General features: G+C 44.2%; 1 protein-coding gene across 2 annotated transcripts in view; it reads left to right on the forward strand.

The window, feature by feature from the left end:
* Positions 1-17269, forward strand: part of LOC134948853 (diacylglycerol O-acyltransferase 2-like) — a 116600-nt gene that overhangs the window by 20830 nt on the left and 78501 nt on the right. For both annotated transcript variants that reach the window (XM_063937100.1, XM_063937101.1), the window contains exon 4: positions 4990-5060. In XM_063937100.1, the coding sequence (XP_063793170.1) occupies positions 4990-5060 (71 nt within the window). The remainder of the gene's footprint in view (positions 1-4989; positions 5061-17269) is intronic.

A 17269-nucleotide genomic window follows, 5' to 3' on the forward strand; every position in this document is an offset into this window, starting at 1 on the left:
CTATATTTTCCACACATCTCTGCTTAAAAGTCCCCATATTTCCAGTCGTATGTACTGCTGCACCTTTGTGTGTCAATCTGGCTCTGGTACTCACCAGTACTTCCTCAGTCATTTACCTCATCGCACGTCCCTAGTTTGCAGACACACCTCCCCAATCCATCTGCTTATGAAGTGGCCATCATTACTGTCTGTGTGGACTTGCCCTATCCTTAGTGAAGAGAGCCATCTGATTTGACAGCACAGCCACGACACACTTAGCCTACCTGTGAAGAACCACTTGTCTCCCATTTACACCTACTTAGCCGTAAGTACAGATGTGGCTGATATGCATACGGCTCTGAATCTCAGTTGCTCAGAGTTGCGAATGCAGGCTGTGCCGCCGGTATCCGGACTCCAGGTCGACAACAAAAAAGGTCGACACATCTTAGGTCGACGCCAATTGGTCGACACACCTTAGGCCGACGTGGACAAAAGGTCGGCATGGACAAAAGGTCGACAGGAACAAGGTCAACATGGAAAAAGGTCGACATGAGTTTTTCACGATTTTTTTCTTTTTTGGAACTTTTTCATACTTAACGATCCACGTGGACTACGATTGGAATGGTAATCTGTGCCGAGCGAAGCGGTAGCGGAGCGAAGGCACCATGCGATGGGACGCGGTGCACTAATTGGGGTTCCCGCTCACTCTACGAAGAAAACGACACCAAAAACATAAATAACTCATGTCGACCTTTTCCATGTCGACCTTGTTCATGTCGACCTTTTGTCCATGTCGACATTTTGTCCATGTCGACACAAGGTGTGTCGACCTACGGTGTGTCGACCTTTTTGTTGTCGACCCGGAGTCCCAGACCCGTGCAGCCTGTGCAATTACTAAACATCATGAGATCCATCAGCAGAGCAGATATTCCTGCAATCTGTCACTGTGAGAGAATTCCTAATTGGCAGTTCTGGGGAAAATATTAGTACCATGGCGTGCCTATGTTACTTTGCCTGTGCATAAGTACAGAAAAGCAGGATGTATAGAAATAAAGAGGTTTTACACTCTCCTAAGGGATGCGGTTACAATCCCGACAGTTGGGATCCCGGCACACAAGATACCGGTGCCGGAATACTGACACACGGCAGAATGATCACAATGGAATCCCAAAAGTGGACAGGACACGGAGGTCGGAATCCCGATCGTCAGGATCCTGATCGTCCAGGCAGCGAGGCAGGAAAGTACTAAGCTGGGTATGGGTTTAGGTGACCCCTGGGGGACTTAGGGTTATCGTGTGGGATGGAGGGTTAAAATTAAGGTGCGGGGAGTGAGGGGTAGGGTTAGGCATCACCAGGGGGGTCAAGGTTAGGCTGCAGGGTGGACACAGTTAGGGTTAGGATGTGGAAAAGGGAGGTTAGGTTTAGGCACCATCTGAGGATGTTATGGTTAGGCTGTGGGGGTGGGTTAGGTTTAGGCACCTAAAAGGGAGGGGTAGGGTAGGGTTAGACTACTTACTGCCCCCTGATTTCGACTGTCAGGATGCTGCTGTCGGTCTCCTGACCACCGGCATCTCGACAAACGGCATTTCATACCGAACCCTCTCCTAGTAACTGGCTTTATTAGTGATAAGACAGCTCTCTAAGAGGTGAGTGCCCCAAAACAATGGCTAAACCACTCTCCCCTCCCACTCATGACATTACACCCCTCCACTCATATTGCACGTTGTGTGATCATTATGGCGTCATGCTCACTTTATACATTCAATAAGTGTAAATATAGCAAATGCATATAAATTGCATTCAAATATTAGTTTGCTAAAATCAACAAATAAAATGCCTCATTTATGCTGCTTCTTATAAGAAAAGCCATTTGCTATATGATAAAGGCATACCTCCCAAGTTTCTGAAGCTGGGATAAGGGACACTAGCGCTCGCCCGAAAGTATGGGCATGGCCTCGTGGGAAGTGCCGCGATCATGGGACATGCCCCCCTTTTCACCGCTGTAGGAGGGGTGGGGGGCGCTCTGTGAGCTGCTGGCATGCCCCCTGTCCCTTTCTCAAGGTGGTTAGATGCTACGACCCATGGGTGGGACAGGGGAAAAGTGCCAGAAAAAGGGACTGTCCTGCCAAAATTGGAACAGTTGGGAGGCATGGATAAGGTAAAAACAGAGAGTTGAGGAACATTAACATAAATACGCACCATAGTTCATTATGGGGGTCATTCCGAGTTGATCGCTAGCTGCATTTGTTCGCTGTGCAGCGATGAGTAAATCAAAACCTACTCAGCGTTTGCGATCACTTCAGACTATTCAGTTCCGGATTTGACGTCACACACCGCCCAGCGTTTGCCCAGCCACACCTACATTTTCCCTGGTACGCCTGCGTTTTCCCTGGCACGCCAGCGTTTTCTGAACACTCCCTGAAAATGGTCAGTTGCCACCCAGAAACGCCCACTTCATGTCAATCACTCTGCGGCCACCAGTGCGACTGAAATGCATCGCTAGACCCTGTGCAAAACTGCATCGCTCGTTGTGCCCGTACATCGCATGTGCGCATTGTACTGCATATGCATGCGCGGAACTGCCGTTTTTTATAATGATCGTTGCGCTGCGAACAAATGCAGCTAGCGATCAACTCGGAATGACCCCCTGAGAGTAGTAAAACTAAGGCCCATTGCTAATAGTACAGTATGTTTGTGTACATTTCTGTGAGTCCCAGCAAGTTTCTAGGTGTAATATTTCTATACAATGCAGTCCTGGCGGGTGAAGGGAAGCCTGCATCTTAGCCCAGTGTGCGATGATTGTGGACGTAACCTACACAACTACCATCAGCCATTACTTATATGCATCCAATAGCTGCACTAAACGCTTAGGGGAGAGGTTACACTACTGCAGGGTGCTTCGGGTAATATAGGGCTCGATTCAGGCATGTACATTAATATGATGTTAACATACATCTCCAATGGTTTGAGACCTGCACAAATACCGCACTGCGCTTGTGTAGATATTGTTATGCAGAGTCGCTCCCTGTGGCCTGGAGTCCGCTGCCTGATTGATAGAATCCACTCATTTGGGGATAGAGGTGCTTTACAAAATGGGGGATGGGGGATGGGGGGGGTCTGACCCATTTTGTAAGCGTGCCAAAGCCAAGTTCTGCATCTTCCGACATAGACTTACTGGGCGCTGCAGCATTATGCAGACGATCCTTGGACACAGCAGCAGATCACAGAAGCTGGCCGTGGCCATCTCTAAACTAAAGACAACTCCTGCAGCTTTTGCATATTTTAGCAGAGCAGCGACATTGGGCCTAGATCAGACGTGCATGTTGATGCGATTGCTGTTGCTATCTTTTTGTGATCAGAATTGTGACTATAGGCCAATATGGTCTGAAGCTGACCTGTGCATCGGTATGCCTACTGCTGTTTCCGTCCGTCAGTGTACAACTGCTGATCTGTAGCAACGTTGCAAATCAGGTAATTTTGCAGAGTTTGAGTGCCTCTGTAGATACGCAGACTGGGCTGCTCTCCTGGGATGCTGACAACTATTCAGTAGCAAGTAAGATTACAACTGCTAATTTATGCACACCCAGAAAACGCCATCTGAATAGCCATGACACGCTTGCGTTTATCCAACCACTCCTCGTTCCACCACCCAAACACTGTCTTCATGTCACTCACTTTGTGATTAATTCCTCTGTGTGACCGCCATCGCAATTCTATCGCTGCACGTGCGCACTGCAGCTCAGACGCATGCGCAGTAAGAAAGCATTGACTGATTTGCTTACAGTACCTGCTTTGTGTCCGCATCTGAATTAGGCCTATTGTTATTTCATGAGTGCATAGAGCAGTGATGATCAGTTTTAGCATGGCCAAATAACAAAACTGATGCAGGGCATGCTGGGATGTGTAGCTCAACAACAGCTGGAGTGTCAAGGTTAGCCATCACTGGCATAGAGTATGCCTCACATCATTGGACTATTTGTAATAACCTGCAAGTTCACTGATTCTTGCAACTCACAGGCTATTATATACGGACCATTGCGTTCACTGCACTGCTGCACGCACCCACCACTGCCGGGGGGGATTGGGATGAAAAACCACCCCGGGAAATTTATGGACGCAGCCCTAATGGCCACATGACAACAGCCCACCTGGTGAGCCCTATGGCTAATCCGCCCCTGACTACTGTTGAGTGGGGTATACTCCCCTATATTCACAGCAGTGAGGATAAAGGTGAATGTTGGGAGAGTCTTCTCATGTACTCTATATCATATCAGGGCTGTTCTGTCCAAATTGTTGTGAGGTATGATAGAGTAACCAAACTGGTAACTACTCCATAGGGGGACAGGCATGTTGTGCTGGAGAATATGTACAGTAGGTTAAAACCTAATATATTTATTGGAAGCCACTTGTTTGAAAGTAAACATACAGATGTGTCCTCATATACCAAGCCTCCATAATACACCATGCGGCGTGAGATGTCCGATGCTAGTAAACCACACTGAGTGGTGTAGCGTAGTGGCTTTTTCTGTAATTTGCATCTTAAATTCACACCGCAGCTGCACTGATACACCACTCAGTCTGTATCAGACACCCGCTGGGACTTTTACTGCACATGAATTAGTTTTAAATTTGTACAAAGTTGCAGATAAAGCATAAACGGAAAATGGTGTGAAAAATGCCACAACCGCTGCTTCGCAGCACTTCATATACAGATTCAGACTCATTTGCACAAGGATGTACAAGTGTTGAATATCGTCGGTGGTCTCGGTAGGCAGTTTTGTTGCGTATCATTGTTTAATTTGGGTGACTACGATGCACATTCAGGTGAAAAAGATGCTCTGCCTTTTGCGCAGAGAAGGGCTGTTTGGCGCCACTGCTGCAATAGTGTATGAGAAAACATCTGTATAATTATACATCTTGCAAATTTTTGTATAAAGCAGCTTAAATATGTATACTGTAGTGATTACAACAACTACTTTAAGATATCTTCTATTCTTTGTTGGCCCATAGGGGGTCGGCGCAGTGAATGGGTACGGAACTGCTCTGTCTGGAACTATTTTCGGGACTACTTTCCTATACAGGTATAGTTTAGCAAAAAGAAAAGTCGGAATGGACAGGTGTTTCAAAAGACACTTGAAAACATTCATGGGGTGGAATTCAAATGTTTTGCTTTCCAGCAGCCACAAGATGGTGCCCAATGGCGCTATTCAATTGTAGCTCCACAGGGGCGCGATGGCTGCCGGCATCTTCATTTTAGCTCACACAGCCCTGAGGTGGCGAGCTGAAATGCACGAAAAGTGACCCTTTTGGGCACCCAAACTGCACTTTTTGCAATGCCTAACACTTTGGTCGGGTATAACTGCTTTGCGCCGCTAAACCCACCATCTTTAGGCACAATAAGCAAAAGAATTAGGCACAATAAGCAAAAGAAAAAAACAACAATTGACTTGCTCCCCGTGATCTCCTTTCACTTTAGACGGGAGATCAGGCATGCAAAACAACTGAATACTGGCCATGAATTTTCAGAATTGAACCCATCGTTTCATGCAATCCAAGACAAAGGGGAACTTCAAGGAAGTACATTGTCTGTGAATTGTCATTTTTTGCTCCACTTATCAGTAATGCTGACCACTCATGTTAGATTAGGTTTACTCATACCTCCCAACATGACCCTCTACAGGAGATTCAGAATGCTTCGCTTCTGGACTTTTCTCTTAATTTCTGATTGCCGGCACCTGTGTTGAACAGGTAATGGATAAGAAAGATGTTTCAGCACAGGTGATGGCAATCATACAGTAAGAAGGAAGTCCAGAAGCAGAGCATTCAGTCCGTCCTGGAGAGGGTCATGTTGGGAGATATGGGCCATACTTGCCTACCTGACCCTCTCCATGAGGGAGAAAATGCTCTGTTCCTGAACTTTCCTGGTAATGTATGATTGCCATCACCTGTGGTGAAACACCTTTCTTATCAATTAACTAGCTCACCACAGGTGATGGCAATCATACATTACCAGGAAAGTTCAGGAACAGAGCATTTTCTCCCTCATGGAGAGGGTCAGGTAGGCAAGTATGATATGGGCTTACCATACTTTTTAAACCGGGACACTAATGAATTACATAGGTTTTGTTGCTGCATTTAACCTTGTTTTAATCAGCCACAGAGTCTGTGTAACCCATAAGTGTCCCAGTTTAAAGGCATAGAATGGTAAGCCCATACTTGCCTACCTGACCCTCTCCATGAGGGAGAAAATGCTCTGTTCCTGGACTTTCCTGGTAATGTATGATTGCCATCACCTGTGGTGAGCTAGTTAATTGATAAGAAAGGTGTTTCACCACAGGTGATGGCAATCATACATTACCAGGAAAGTCCAGGAACAGAGCATTTTCTCCCTCATGGAGGGGGTCAGGTAGGCAAGTGTGATTTCAGTATTTTCCAACTCCAGTCCCCAGAAAACCCTACATGCATTTTGTACGGATCTCCCAGTTGGTGCACAGGTGTATTCGTTACCGACTGACATTTTTTAAAGAGCCACAAGTTGTTATAATTATTTCACTTGTGATACTGTGAGAAGACTTGGGAATCATGCACCGTGGAATGGATTTAGGGAACAATAGGATTTTAATACCTACTGGTAAATCCTTTTCTCATAGTCCGTAGAGAATGCTGGGGTCACCATTAAAAGCATGGGGTATAGACTGGCTCCTCCCTCTATGCCCCTCCTCCAGACTCCAGTTATAGGAACTGTGCCCAGGGAGACGGACATTTCAAGGAAAGGATTTATTGTTAAACTAAGGTGAGATTCATACCAGCTCACACCTCAAGCATGCCGCACAACGTGGCATTCAACAGAACACAAGCCAATGGCATGAACAATTGCAGCAACATGCTGACAATAAACGAAACACAACATGTGTGTAACCACCTCTAATAACTGCAGATACAGTACACACTGGGACGGGCGCCCAGCATCCTCTACGGACTAAGAGAAAAGGATTTACCGGTAGGTATTAAAATCCTACTTTCTCATACGTCCTAGAGGATGCTGGGGTCCCCATTAGAACCATGGGGTTATACCAAAGCTCTAGAATAGGCGGGAGAGTGCAGATGACTATGCAGCACAGATTGACCAAACTTGAGGTCATCATCGGCCAGGGTATCAAACCCGACCAGGTAGCTGCTCGGCAAAGTTGCAATGGCGAGACTCCCTGGGCAGCCGGCCAGGAGGAGCCCACCTTTCTATTAGAATGGGCCTTCACCGATTTCAGTAACGGCAATCCAGCCGTGGAATGAACATGCTGAATCGTATTACAGATCCAGCGTGCAATAGTCTGCTTGGAAGCAGGACACCCAATCTTGTTGGGAGCATACAGGACAAACAGAGCCTCCGTTTCCCTAACCTGAGCCATTCTGGTGACATACTTTTTCAAAGCTCTGACCACATCCAGAGACTTTGACTCAATTAAGGCATCAGTAGCCACTGGCACCACAATAGGTTGGTTCATGAAGAAAGATGAAACCACCTTCGGCAGAAATTGCTGACGAGTCCTCAACTCTGCTCTATCTTCATGGAATATCAAATAAGGGCTCTTGTGAGACGAGGCCGCTAACTCAGACACCTGCCTTGCGGATGCCAAGGCCAACAGAATGACCACTTTCCAAGTGAGGGATTTCAACCCCACCTTCTGTAAAGGTTCAAACCAATGTGATTGAAGGAACCGCAACACCACGTCAAGATCCCATGATGCCACTGGGGGCACAAATGGAGGTTGGATGTGCAACACACCTTTCACGAAAGCCTGAGCTTCTGGAAGGGAGGCCATTGTTTTTGAAAGAAAACCGATAAGACTGAAATTTGTACCTTAATTGAGCTCAACTTTAGGCCCGCATCCACACCTGTTTGTAGAAAATGGAGAAAACGTCCTAGCTGAAATTCCTCCATAGGAGCCTTCTTGGATTCACACCAAGAAACATATTTTCTCCAAATACGGTGGTAATGTTTAGACGTTACTCCTTTCCTGACCTGAATAAGTGTGGGAATGACTTCACTGGGAATACCCTTTCAGGCTAGGATTTGGCGTTCAACCGCCATGCCGTCAAACGTAGCCACGGTAAGTCTTGATACACGCACAGCCCCTGCTGTAACAGGTCCTTGCGTAGAGGAAGAGGCCAGGGATCTCCTATGAGTAATTCCTGAAGATCTGGATACCAAGCTCTTCTTGGCCAGTCTGGGACAAGGAGGATCGCTTGAATCTTTGTTCTTTTTATGATCTTTAGAACCTTTGGAATGAGAGGAAGTGGGGGGAATACATACACCGACTGAAAACACCCATGGTGTCACCAGTGCATCCACTGCTCTTTCTTGAGGGCCCCTCGACCTAGAACAATATCTCTGAAGCTTCTTGTTGAGACGCGATGCCATCATGTCTATTTGAGGAATTCCCCAATGACTTGTCACTTCTGTGAAGACCTCTTGATGGAGGCCCCACTCTCCTGTTACATTGTCCAACTGGATCAGTACGGGCAGATTGGGAAGAAAATGTTCCGCTTGTAGAAGGCCGTTGTAAATGGCCCTTAACTCCAGAACGTTTATGTGGAGACAAGTTTCCTGGCTTGACCATCTTCCTTGGAAGTTTTTTCCCCCTGTGTAACTGCTCCCCAGCCTCGGAGACTTGCATCCGTGGTTACTAGGATCCAGTCCTGGATCCCGAACCTGCGCCCCTCTAGGAGGTGAGATCTGTGCAGCCACCACAGGAGTGAGATTCTGGTCTTGGAAGACAGGATTATCCTTCGGTGCATGTGCAGGTGGGATCCAGACCACTTGTCCAACAGGTCCCACTGAAACACTCTGGCATGGAATCTGCCAAACTGAATGGCCTTGTAGGCCGCAACCATCTTCCCCCGCAACCATCTTCCCCAGCAACCGAGTGTATTGATGGATTGACACTCTTGCTGGTTTCAGAATTTGTTTGACCAGACTCTGAAGTTCCAGAGCCTTTTCCACTGGAAGAAAAACTCTCTGTAGTTCTGTGTCCAGTATCATTCCCAAAAACGACAACCGCGTCGTCGGAATCAACTGTGATTATGGCAAGTTTAGAAGCCAACCATGTTGTTGAAGAACTGTCAGGGAGAGTGCAATGTTTTGCACCAACTGGTCCCTGGATCTCGCCTTTATCAGGAGATCATCCAAGTACGGGATAATCGTGACTCCTTGCTTGTGAAGGAGAACCATCATTTCCGCCATTATTTGGTAATGACAATCCTGAATTGCAAACCTCAGGTAAGCCTGATGTGGAGGATAAATGGGAATATGTAAGTAGGCATCCTTTATGTCCACCGACACCATAAAATCCCCTTCCTCCAGACTGGAGATCGCTGCTCGGAGAGACTCCATCTTGAATTTGAATTTTTTTAGGTAGAAATTGAGGAATTTCAGGTTTAGGATTGGTCTGACCGAGCCGTCCGGCTTCAGGATCACGAACAGGCTTGAATAAAAGCCTTCTCCCTGTTGTGACGGGGGAACCATGACAATGACCTGATTCTGACACAACTTTTGTATTGCGTCGCATACTACATCCCTGTCCGGAAGAGGAGCTGGTAAGGCCGATTTGAAAAATCGGAGAGGGGGGACGTCTTGAAACTCCAGTTTGTACCCTTGGGATACTATCTGTAAAACCCATGGGTCCAGGTCTGAATGAAACCATAACTGACTGAAGAGTCTGAGACGTGCCCCCACCGGTGCGGACTCCCGCAGAGGAGCCCCAGCGTCATGCGGTGGAATTGGCAGAAACCGGGGAGGTCTTCTGCTCCTGGGAACCCTACTAGGCTGGTGATCTTTTACCTCTTCCCCTTCCTCTAGTAGCAAGGAAGGAAGAACCTTGCCCTTTTCTGTATTTATTGGGCCGAAAGGACTGTATTTGATAGTGGTGTGTTTTCTTTTGTTGTGGAGGAACATAAGGTAAAAAGGTTGATTTATCCGCGGTAGCCGTAGATACCAAATCAGCGAGGCCGTCACCAAGCAAGGCACCACCTTTATATGGTAGAGATTACATATTTTTCTTGGAGTCAGCATCAGCATTCCATTGGTGAATCCACAATGCTCGCCTAGCTGAGACTGCCATGGCATTGGCTTTTGATCCCAAACGGCCAATATCTCTCGCAGTTTCGTTTAGGTACGCTGCAGCATCCTTGATATAACCCAGTGTCAAGAGGATGCTATCCCTATCTAGGGTATCTATATCAGATGACAAGTTATCTGCCCACTTTTAGATAGCACTACTCACCCACGCAGATGCAATGACAGGTCTGAGTAGCATACCTGTGGTCGCATAAATGGATTTTAACGTAGTTTCTTGCTTACGATCCGCAGGGTCCTTAAGGGCTGCCGTGCCAGGTGACGGGAGAGCCACCTATTTAGACAAATGTGATAGGGCCTTGTCTACAATGGGGGATAACTCCCACTTTTCCCTATCCTCAGAGGGAAACGGATAAGCCACCGGAATCCTTTTGGGAATCTGAAACTTTCTGTCAGGGCTTTCCCAGACTTTTTCAAATAGAGTGTTCAATTCATGAGAGGGAGGAAACGTTATCTCAGGTTTCTTTTCCTTATACATACAGACCCTTTTAACAGGAACAGCAGGGTCCTCAGTGATATGTAATACATCTTTCACCGCCACAATCATGTACTGAATGCTCTTTGCCAATTTTGGATCTAATCTGGAATCACTATAGTCGACACTGGAATCAGTGTCCGTGTCGGTACCAGTGTCTGCCAACTGGGCAAAAGTATGTTTTTGTGACCCCAAGGGGCCCTGTACTTGTAATAACACATCCTCCACAGATTTCTTCCATGCCTGGGCCTGAGACTCAGACTTATCTAATCTCTTACTAATAAGAGCCACATTAGCATTCAAAGCATTCAAAACATTTACCCAATCAGGAGTCGGCAGTGCCGACAGGGTCACCCCCATAGCCGTTTGTGTCCCTAATACAGCCTCCTCCTGGGAAGCGCACTCAGCCTCAGACATGTCGACACACGTGTACCAAACACCCACAGACACACCGGGCATATAGGGGACAGACCCACAGTAAAGTCTGTCAGAGAGACACAGAGGGGATTTGCCAGCTCACAACCCAGCACCAAATTAACGGGTCTGAAAACACTAACAAATGCCCCAGACCTGTAGCGCTTTACATATCAAATATATTGCACCAAATTATACTGTGCCCCCCCCCCCCCCCATTTTGCACCCTGATACTTGTCAGCAGTGTGAGGAAGGACCAGCGCCTCTGCAGCCCTGTGGAGAAGAAATGGCGCCGAGCTGAGAGTGAGCTGTGAGGAAGAAACTCCGCCCCCTTAATGGCGCACTTCTGCCCCGCTTATTTTAACAAATAATTATACTGGCGGGAGTTAGGACAGTGCCTTGGCACTAATGTCCCCTCTAGCCAGTGGAAATTGAGGCTGTTATGCTGCCCAGGGCACCCCCCCCCGCACTCTGCACCCTGCAGTGCTGTGTGTGTGTGGGAGCATGGCGCGCGGCGTTCCATTCGCTGCGCGGTACCTCAGAATGCCGTCACTGAGGAAGAAGTCTTCTTTTCTTCTGCTACTCACCTGTCTTCTGACTTCTGGCTCTGTAAGGGGGTGACGGCAGGCTGTGGGAGTGGGCATCTAGGCGTACCCAGCGATCAGCACCCTCAGGAGCTAATGGTGTCCTGTCAGCCAGAAGCAGAGCCATTGAACTCACTAGAAGTTGGTCATACTTCTCTCCCCTAAGTCCCACGAAGCAGGGAGACTGTTGCCAGCACACTCCCTGAAAATAAAAAACCTAACATAAAGTCTTTTTCAGAGAAACTCAGTAGAGCTCCCCTGTAGTGCGTCCAGTCTCACTGGGCACAATTCTAAAACTGGAGTCTGGAGGAGGGGCATAGAGGGAGGAGCCAGCTCACACCCTTTGAAAGTCTTAAAGTGCCCATGTCTCCTGCGGATCCCGTCTATACCCCATGGTTCTAATGGTGACCCCAGCATCCTCTAGGACGTATGAGAAATTGGTTTAATTTCAGTCTGATCAGATATATACACAACATGCAAGATATAGTTACCTAGCTAAATCAGGCGCTAATGCAATGTTACATGTATTAAATGAGCACCAAATATGTTGATTATTAGATAGCAGCTCCTATGCGGCAACTGGATGCCTTAGACCATGGGTCTTCAACCTGTGGCCCTCCAGCTGCTGTGAAACTACACATCCCAGCATGCCCTGCCACAGTTTTGCTATTAATGTATGCTAAAACTGAGGCAGGGCATGCTGGGATGTGTAGTTCCACAGCAGCTGGAGGGCCACAGGTTGAAGACCCATGCCTTAGACGATATAGATTATTTAAGTTTCAATAGAGACATAAAGGAGCGCTGATGGTATATAAGTAAAAATATTTCTAACATTTATTAGAGTTCAACACAATAAAAACAATTAGGCCAATAGTAACCAGATAAAAATGTATCCACAATATTTCTGATTGTATATAAACTGTATACAGATTCAGCTGTAATCACTCATATTAGATCGATTGTGTTTAAGTGCAGCTGAATCAGCTTTGATATGTGCAGTACTGTGGTCCATTGGTTATCATAATAAAGTGAAGGAGTCCTCCAATTTATGTATATACCAGAGGGATCCCACGGTATTAAAGTGAATAATTTAATTTAAGTAGTTCAATATCCTCACTTATAGGTCAGTGTTCTCACCCAATGTTGGTAAACTCCGCTGGTTACTGTCAATAGCAAAGTACAGTGTGAGCTACAAGCGGCTGCAGGTCTCCCTCACAGATGGATCAGAGGGAGATGCCGCGAGCTCCGATGATCAGTCTACAGACAGGGTGTCTCAGCACAGCGGCGGGCGGTAGCGTTCCGTCCCGTGTGACAGCGGTGAGGATCAATGAAATTGGTTATAGCGGGGGTAAACGAAGTGGATGAATCACCTTCAATGGACCGACAGTAGCCACAACCCTCAACGCATTTCTCCGCCACAGGCAAACAGCGGTTTCCTCAGGAGATATGAATACCCAGTAGAGAAATGAATGGGTATTTAAACCGTTTATATCCAATTGGCTTTTAAGTGGTGATATGCACACCTGGGTGAATGGTCAGTGTTGCTTAATTTGTATAGAGTTGATCCACATGATGTGATTAATACAGGTGCTCTTTTGTTAAAAAGAAAAGGGAACTATACAGATAATATCATACTTAGACAATAAGATTAATAATTATAGTAGATAGTGGTGGGAAACAAAGAACACACTAATCCCTATATATATATATATATATATATATACAGATAGAATTTCTAATGGACATACAGATACCTAGTATGTCGCTTTATTAGTTTGACATTAAATACATCTTGCTTTATAGAGATTATTTTTTATATATATAGCTTGTATATTTATCATCCTCACTATTTCTTTGAAGGGGTTTCGTGTTTCAAGTTATTCCCACCACTTTCTGAAAACACATACAGTATATTCAATACATACCCTCCAACATGACCCGCCCCACTAGGTACAAAATGCTCTGTTTCTGGACTTCCATCTTAATTTATTATTGCCATCACCTGTGAAGAAACCGCTTTCTTATCATTTACCTAGTTCAACACAGGTGATGGAAATCATAAATTAAAAGGGAAGTCCAGGAACAGAGCATTTTGTACCTAGTGGGGTGGGTCATGTTGGAAGGTCTGTCAATATAAAAAGAGGCATCTCAGAGGAGTATAACCATTAATTTGATTAGAAAGCTCCAAGAAACAAGTATTTCAAAAGAGTTCATAATAACTAGACAGCTAAGATAGCTCAGTGAGTAGGTAACTGAGCTACAGTGTAATAGGTTGTCGGTTCATCTAATTTAGACTCAATTACTTTGTTTATTTTTAAAATTCTGTATTGTTCATGTATTTTTATGTTTTAATGTTTACAGCCATTTAGAACAGTTAAAGCACACCCCAATAGTTGTTATTGGGGAATACATACGTATTATAGGTTTAATCTATTAGATACGTATATTGAGAGGAGGCAATAAATAAGTCAAAGTTGTAGCAAAATTAAGGTGGAAGAAGTACCTACAGCTGTATGAACTATTCAGCCTATTTTGATAAACACTGATAACCCACCCAGAACATGCAGGACCAAACCACTGTATTCAAAATAGTAGGAGAGAAAATATTGAAATAGATGTTCCTAAGATATACAGATAATAATTAAACAGGTAAGTATTTTCTGAATCCTCAGTAGTTGTGACAGAGACCATCTGAGTTAGCCATGTGCGTTGTCAAATTCAGTGTAGATTGGTGAATATACATATGAGTCTATTGTTGCGCATATCACACTAGACAAAAAATAATAATCCAGAGATAGATACAAGGTACCATGTGTAAAGTATACTCCATAGAAATCTCAAAGGATATATATGTATGTATAGACTAGATTTCTTAACAGAATTATTAGAAAACCGCAAAAAGGGGGGGGGGGGGGGGAGGGCGGGAAAGGGGGGGGGAGAAGAAAAAAGGGAGCTATAGGATAAATTAGAATGACATACAGATATTGATTCATATATTATTATTATATTAATATTAATTAATATTATTAATATTAATATTAATATTATTATATATTATTATAATATTAATATTAATATTATTATATTATTCAGCTCAATGTTTTCGTTGAGACCTAGAGGGAACAAAGTATCTAGCATACAAATCCAGTATGCTTCCCTCTTACAGAAGAGGTTATATCTATCCCCACCTCAGAATGTCTGTTTTATATGTTCAACTCCCTGTATGGACAAAACTCCACAATCACCTCCATGGAGTGAGCAAACATGTCTAGGTACACTGTGTTTAGTTGACTTATTAAGAATTAATCTTCTATGTTCTAAGAACCTAGTGTTCAGAGAGCGTACTGTTCTACCGACATATTGGCAGCCGCAAATGCAGGAGATTACATAAACCACAAATGTCTGGCAGTTTATATTGCCCACTATATCGAAGTATTCTTTAGTTCTATATGATAAAAATTGTGTACTCTCTTTCATGTATGCACAGGTGATGCATTTAGATCTATTGCATTTGAAGCAACCTGATCTCGAAACACTTAAATTGGAACTGGGGGGTCCCGAGTCATTTCCTAAGTCATTTCCTAAGGAAAAGTGGCTCGGGGATAAATAGTTTTGAAGATTCTGAGTTTTCTTAAAGATAATTTTAGCTTCTTTTTCCAGGGAGTCTGCAAGGATTCTATCCATTTTTAGGGTTGGAAAATTCTTGTTAATTATTTTTCTAATTGAATTTGAAGCATTATTGAATTTAGAGATAAAGACTGGTTCATAGTTTGATGGTACTGACAAGGGTGGAGGAGCTGAAAGAAGAAAAAATCCGCACAGATCATATAGATTATATATTCATATCAGTAAGTTACTTCCCATTTTTATAATTGAAAACAATTTTCAGAGAAAATTCTTGGTATTAACCATTAATTTGGGGGTGCTCCCTGGAATAAGTTAATCATATTAAAACACAAAAAGAAATAGTATTCCACATTGGGGCACTCATCTGTAACTTACTGTAATGGAAAATCTGAATCTGGGTATGGGACAACTCCCTATAAAACATAACCTTTATTATAATTAGTTTAAAATACTAATAGTGGATAGCTAGCGAAGTATTCAAAGAGAATATGTGAAATAGTGAATAGTGCAAAAGAAAAAATAAAGATAAAATTAGAACACACACTAGTCTCGTATATGATCAGTCAGCTAGATAATTCTCTCTTGTAATAATTATACAACTATATCGTTGTGCTTATTGTCAATATTGACCTATAGGGTTGTATACATAAATTGTGCGCTCCCCTCCTTGGGATATTTAGGCTTACTGTTGGGATAATTTAATTGAGGATTCCACTATTGATCACAGGATACAGTGATCATAATCAGCAATTCACGTATTGATACCCTAAGTGGATACAGTTCTGAACCACTTGTGACTACTGCTAATGTAGAGGGATTGTTAGAGTGACCCTATCTCAATACATAGTGATTTTTATTTATGTGGTCCCAACTTTCTAAAATTCTAAGTATATTCCCAACAGGACATATTCCCACCATGTAAGGTTTGTGTTAAAAACTAGGGCACTGCAGCGATATGATCTGAACACTTCCCTTGTGCAGAACGAAATCACTTAGATAGATATTCTCATATAACATGCATTCACACACGTCAGTTAGGGGGTTAATCCTATTCGAGCATAGCCTTCCACAGTACCTGGGAGTAAGTAAATTATCCTCAATCTCCCTGCTCCTGTATGTAATTGATAAGAAGCAGCTCAAACAAGCCGTAATAGTATTGCTGAATCAGAGGATCTCGATGGTATGCGCTCCCAGTATTAGATCTATATCACTTAATACAGTATGTAATATACGGCTGATTAAATCAGGCTAGAATGGTCTTACTGCAATACAAAGTGTCACTAACGTGTTGTGCAGACAGTAGACCCATGTATTCAGTGATCCGCAACAAATGTTTCAAATTCAGCCGTGTCAGTGCTATCGTAACCTGGCTGATTTACAATGTGTCCAAAGCATGTACTGCTGGTTACATTCTCCTGCGAATGCCGTATAACACATTATGCAGTCTTTTCTATACATAGAAATTGAGTTATCTGTTTCTGTGGGTTAACCCTTTTAGACTGACTGAATGAGAACGGAGATTAGATGTCAGTTAGCTGCGTGTCTTATTGTTCATTGCCGTATTAAGCAATAGTGCATTATATCATGCTCGTTCTCTCAACTATGCCCAGATAAGCCTTACTAAATCCCTGGTGAGAGGGAGACAACACTTATTTAATATCTAGTAACGTCCTACGGTACATTTATCCGGTGCCCCGGATATCAGATTATATCAATAATTGCACATTTCAATTTAGTGTATGGAGACAGTGTGATCATTTAAAAAACACGGCACCCAGAAGGTGGAGGAGCCTCAGGAGCCCTCACAAGAAGAAGATCATCTCTATCTCTTGCAAGAGTTTCAGAGAAGGCTTTATCCAAAACCTCTTGAGGGTACCCCTGATCTCTGAATGATTGTGTGAGCTCATTGCTCTGCATAGTGAAATCCGAATCATTCGAGCAGCTTCTCTTAAGTCTTAAGTATTGACTTTTAGGAATGTTATTTAGCCAAGGGCGATAATGGCAACTTGAATAGTTGAGAAAGGAGCTGCAATCAACCTTTTTCTTATAAGTTCTCGT

The sequence above is a fragment of the Pseudophryne corroboree genome, chromosome 8 (assembly GCF_028390025.1).
Source record: "Pseudophryne corroboree isolate aPseCor3 chromosome 8, aPseCor3.hap2, whole genome shotgun sequence".
Classification (NCBI taxonomy): domain Eukaryota; kingdom Metazoa; phylum Chordata; class Amphibia; order Anura; family Myobatrachidae; genus Pseudophryne; species Pseudophryne corroboree.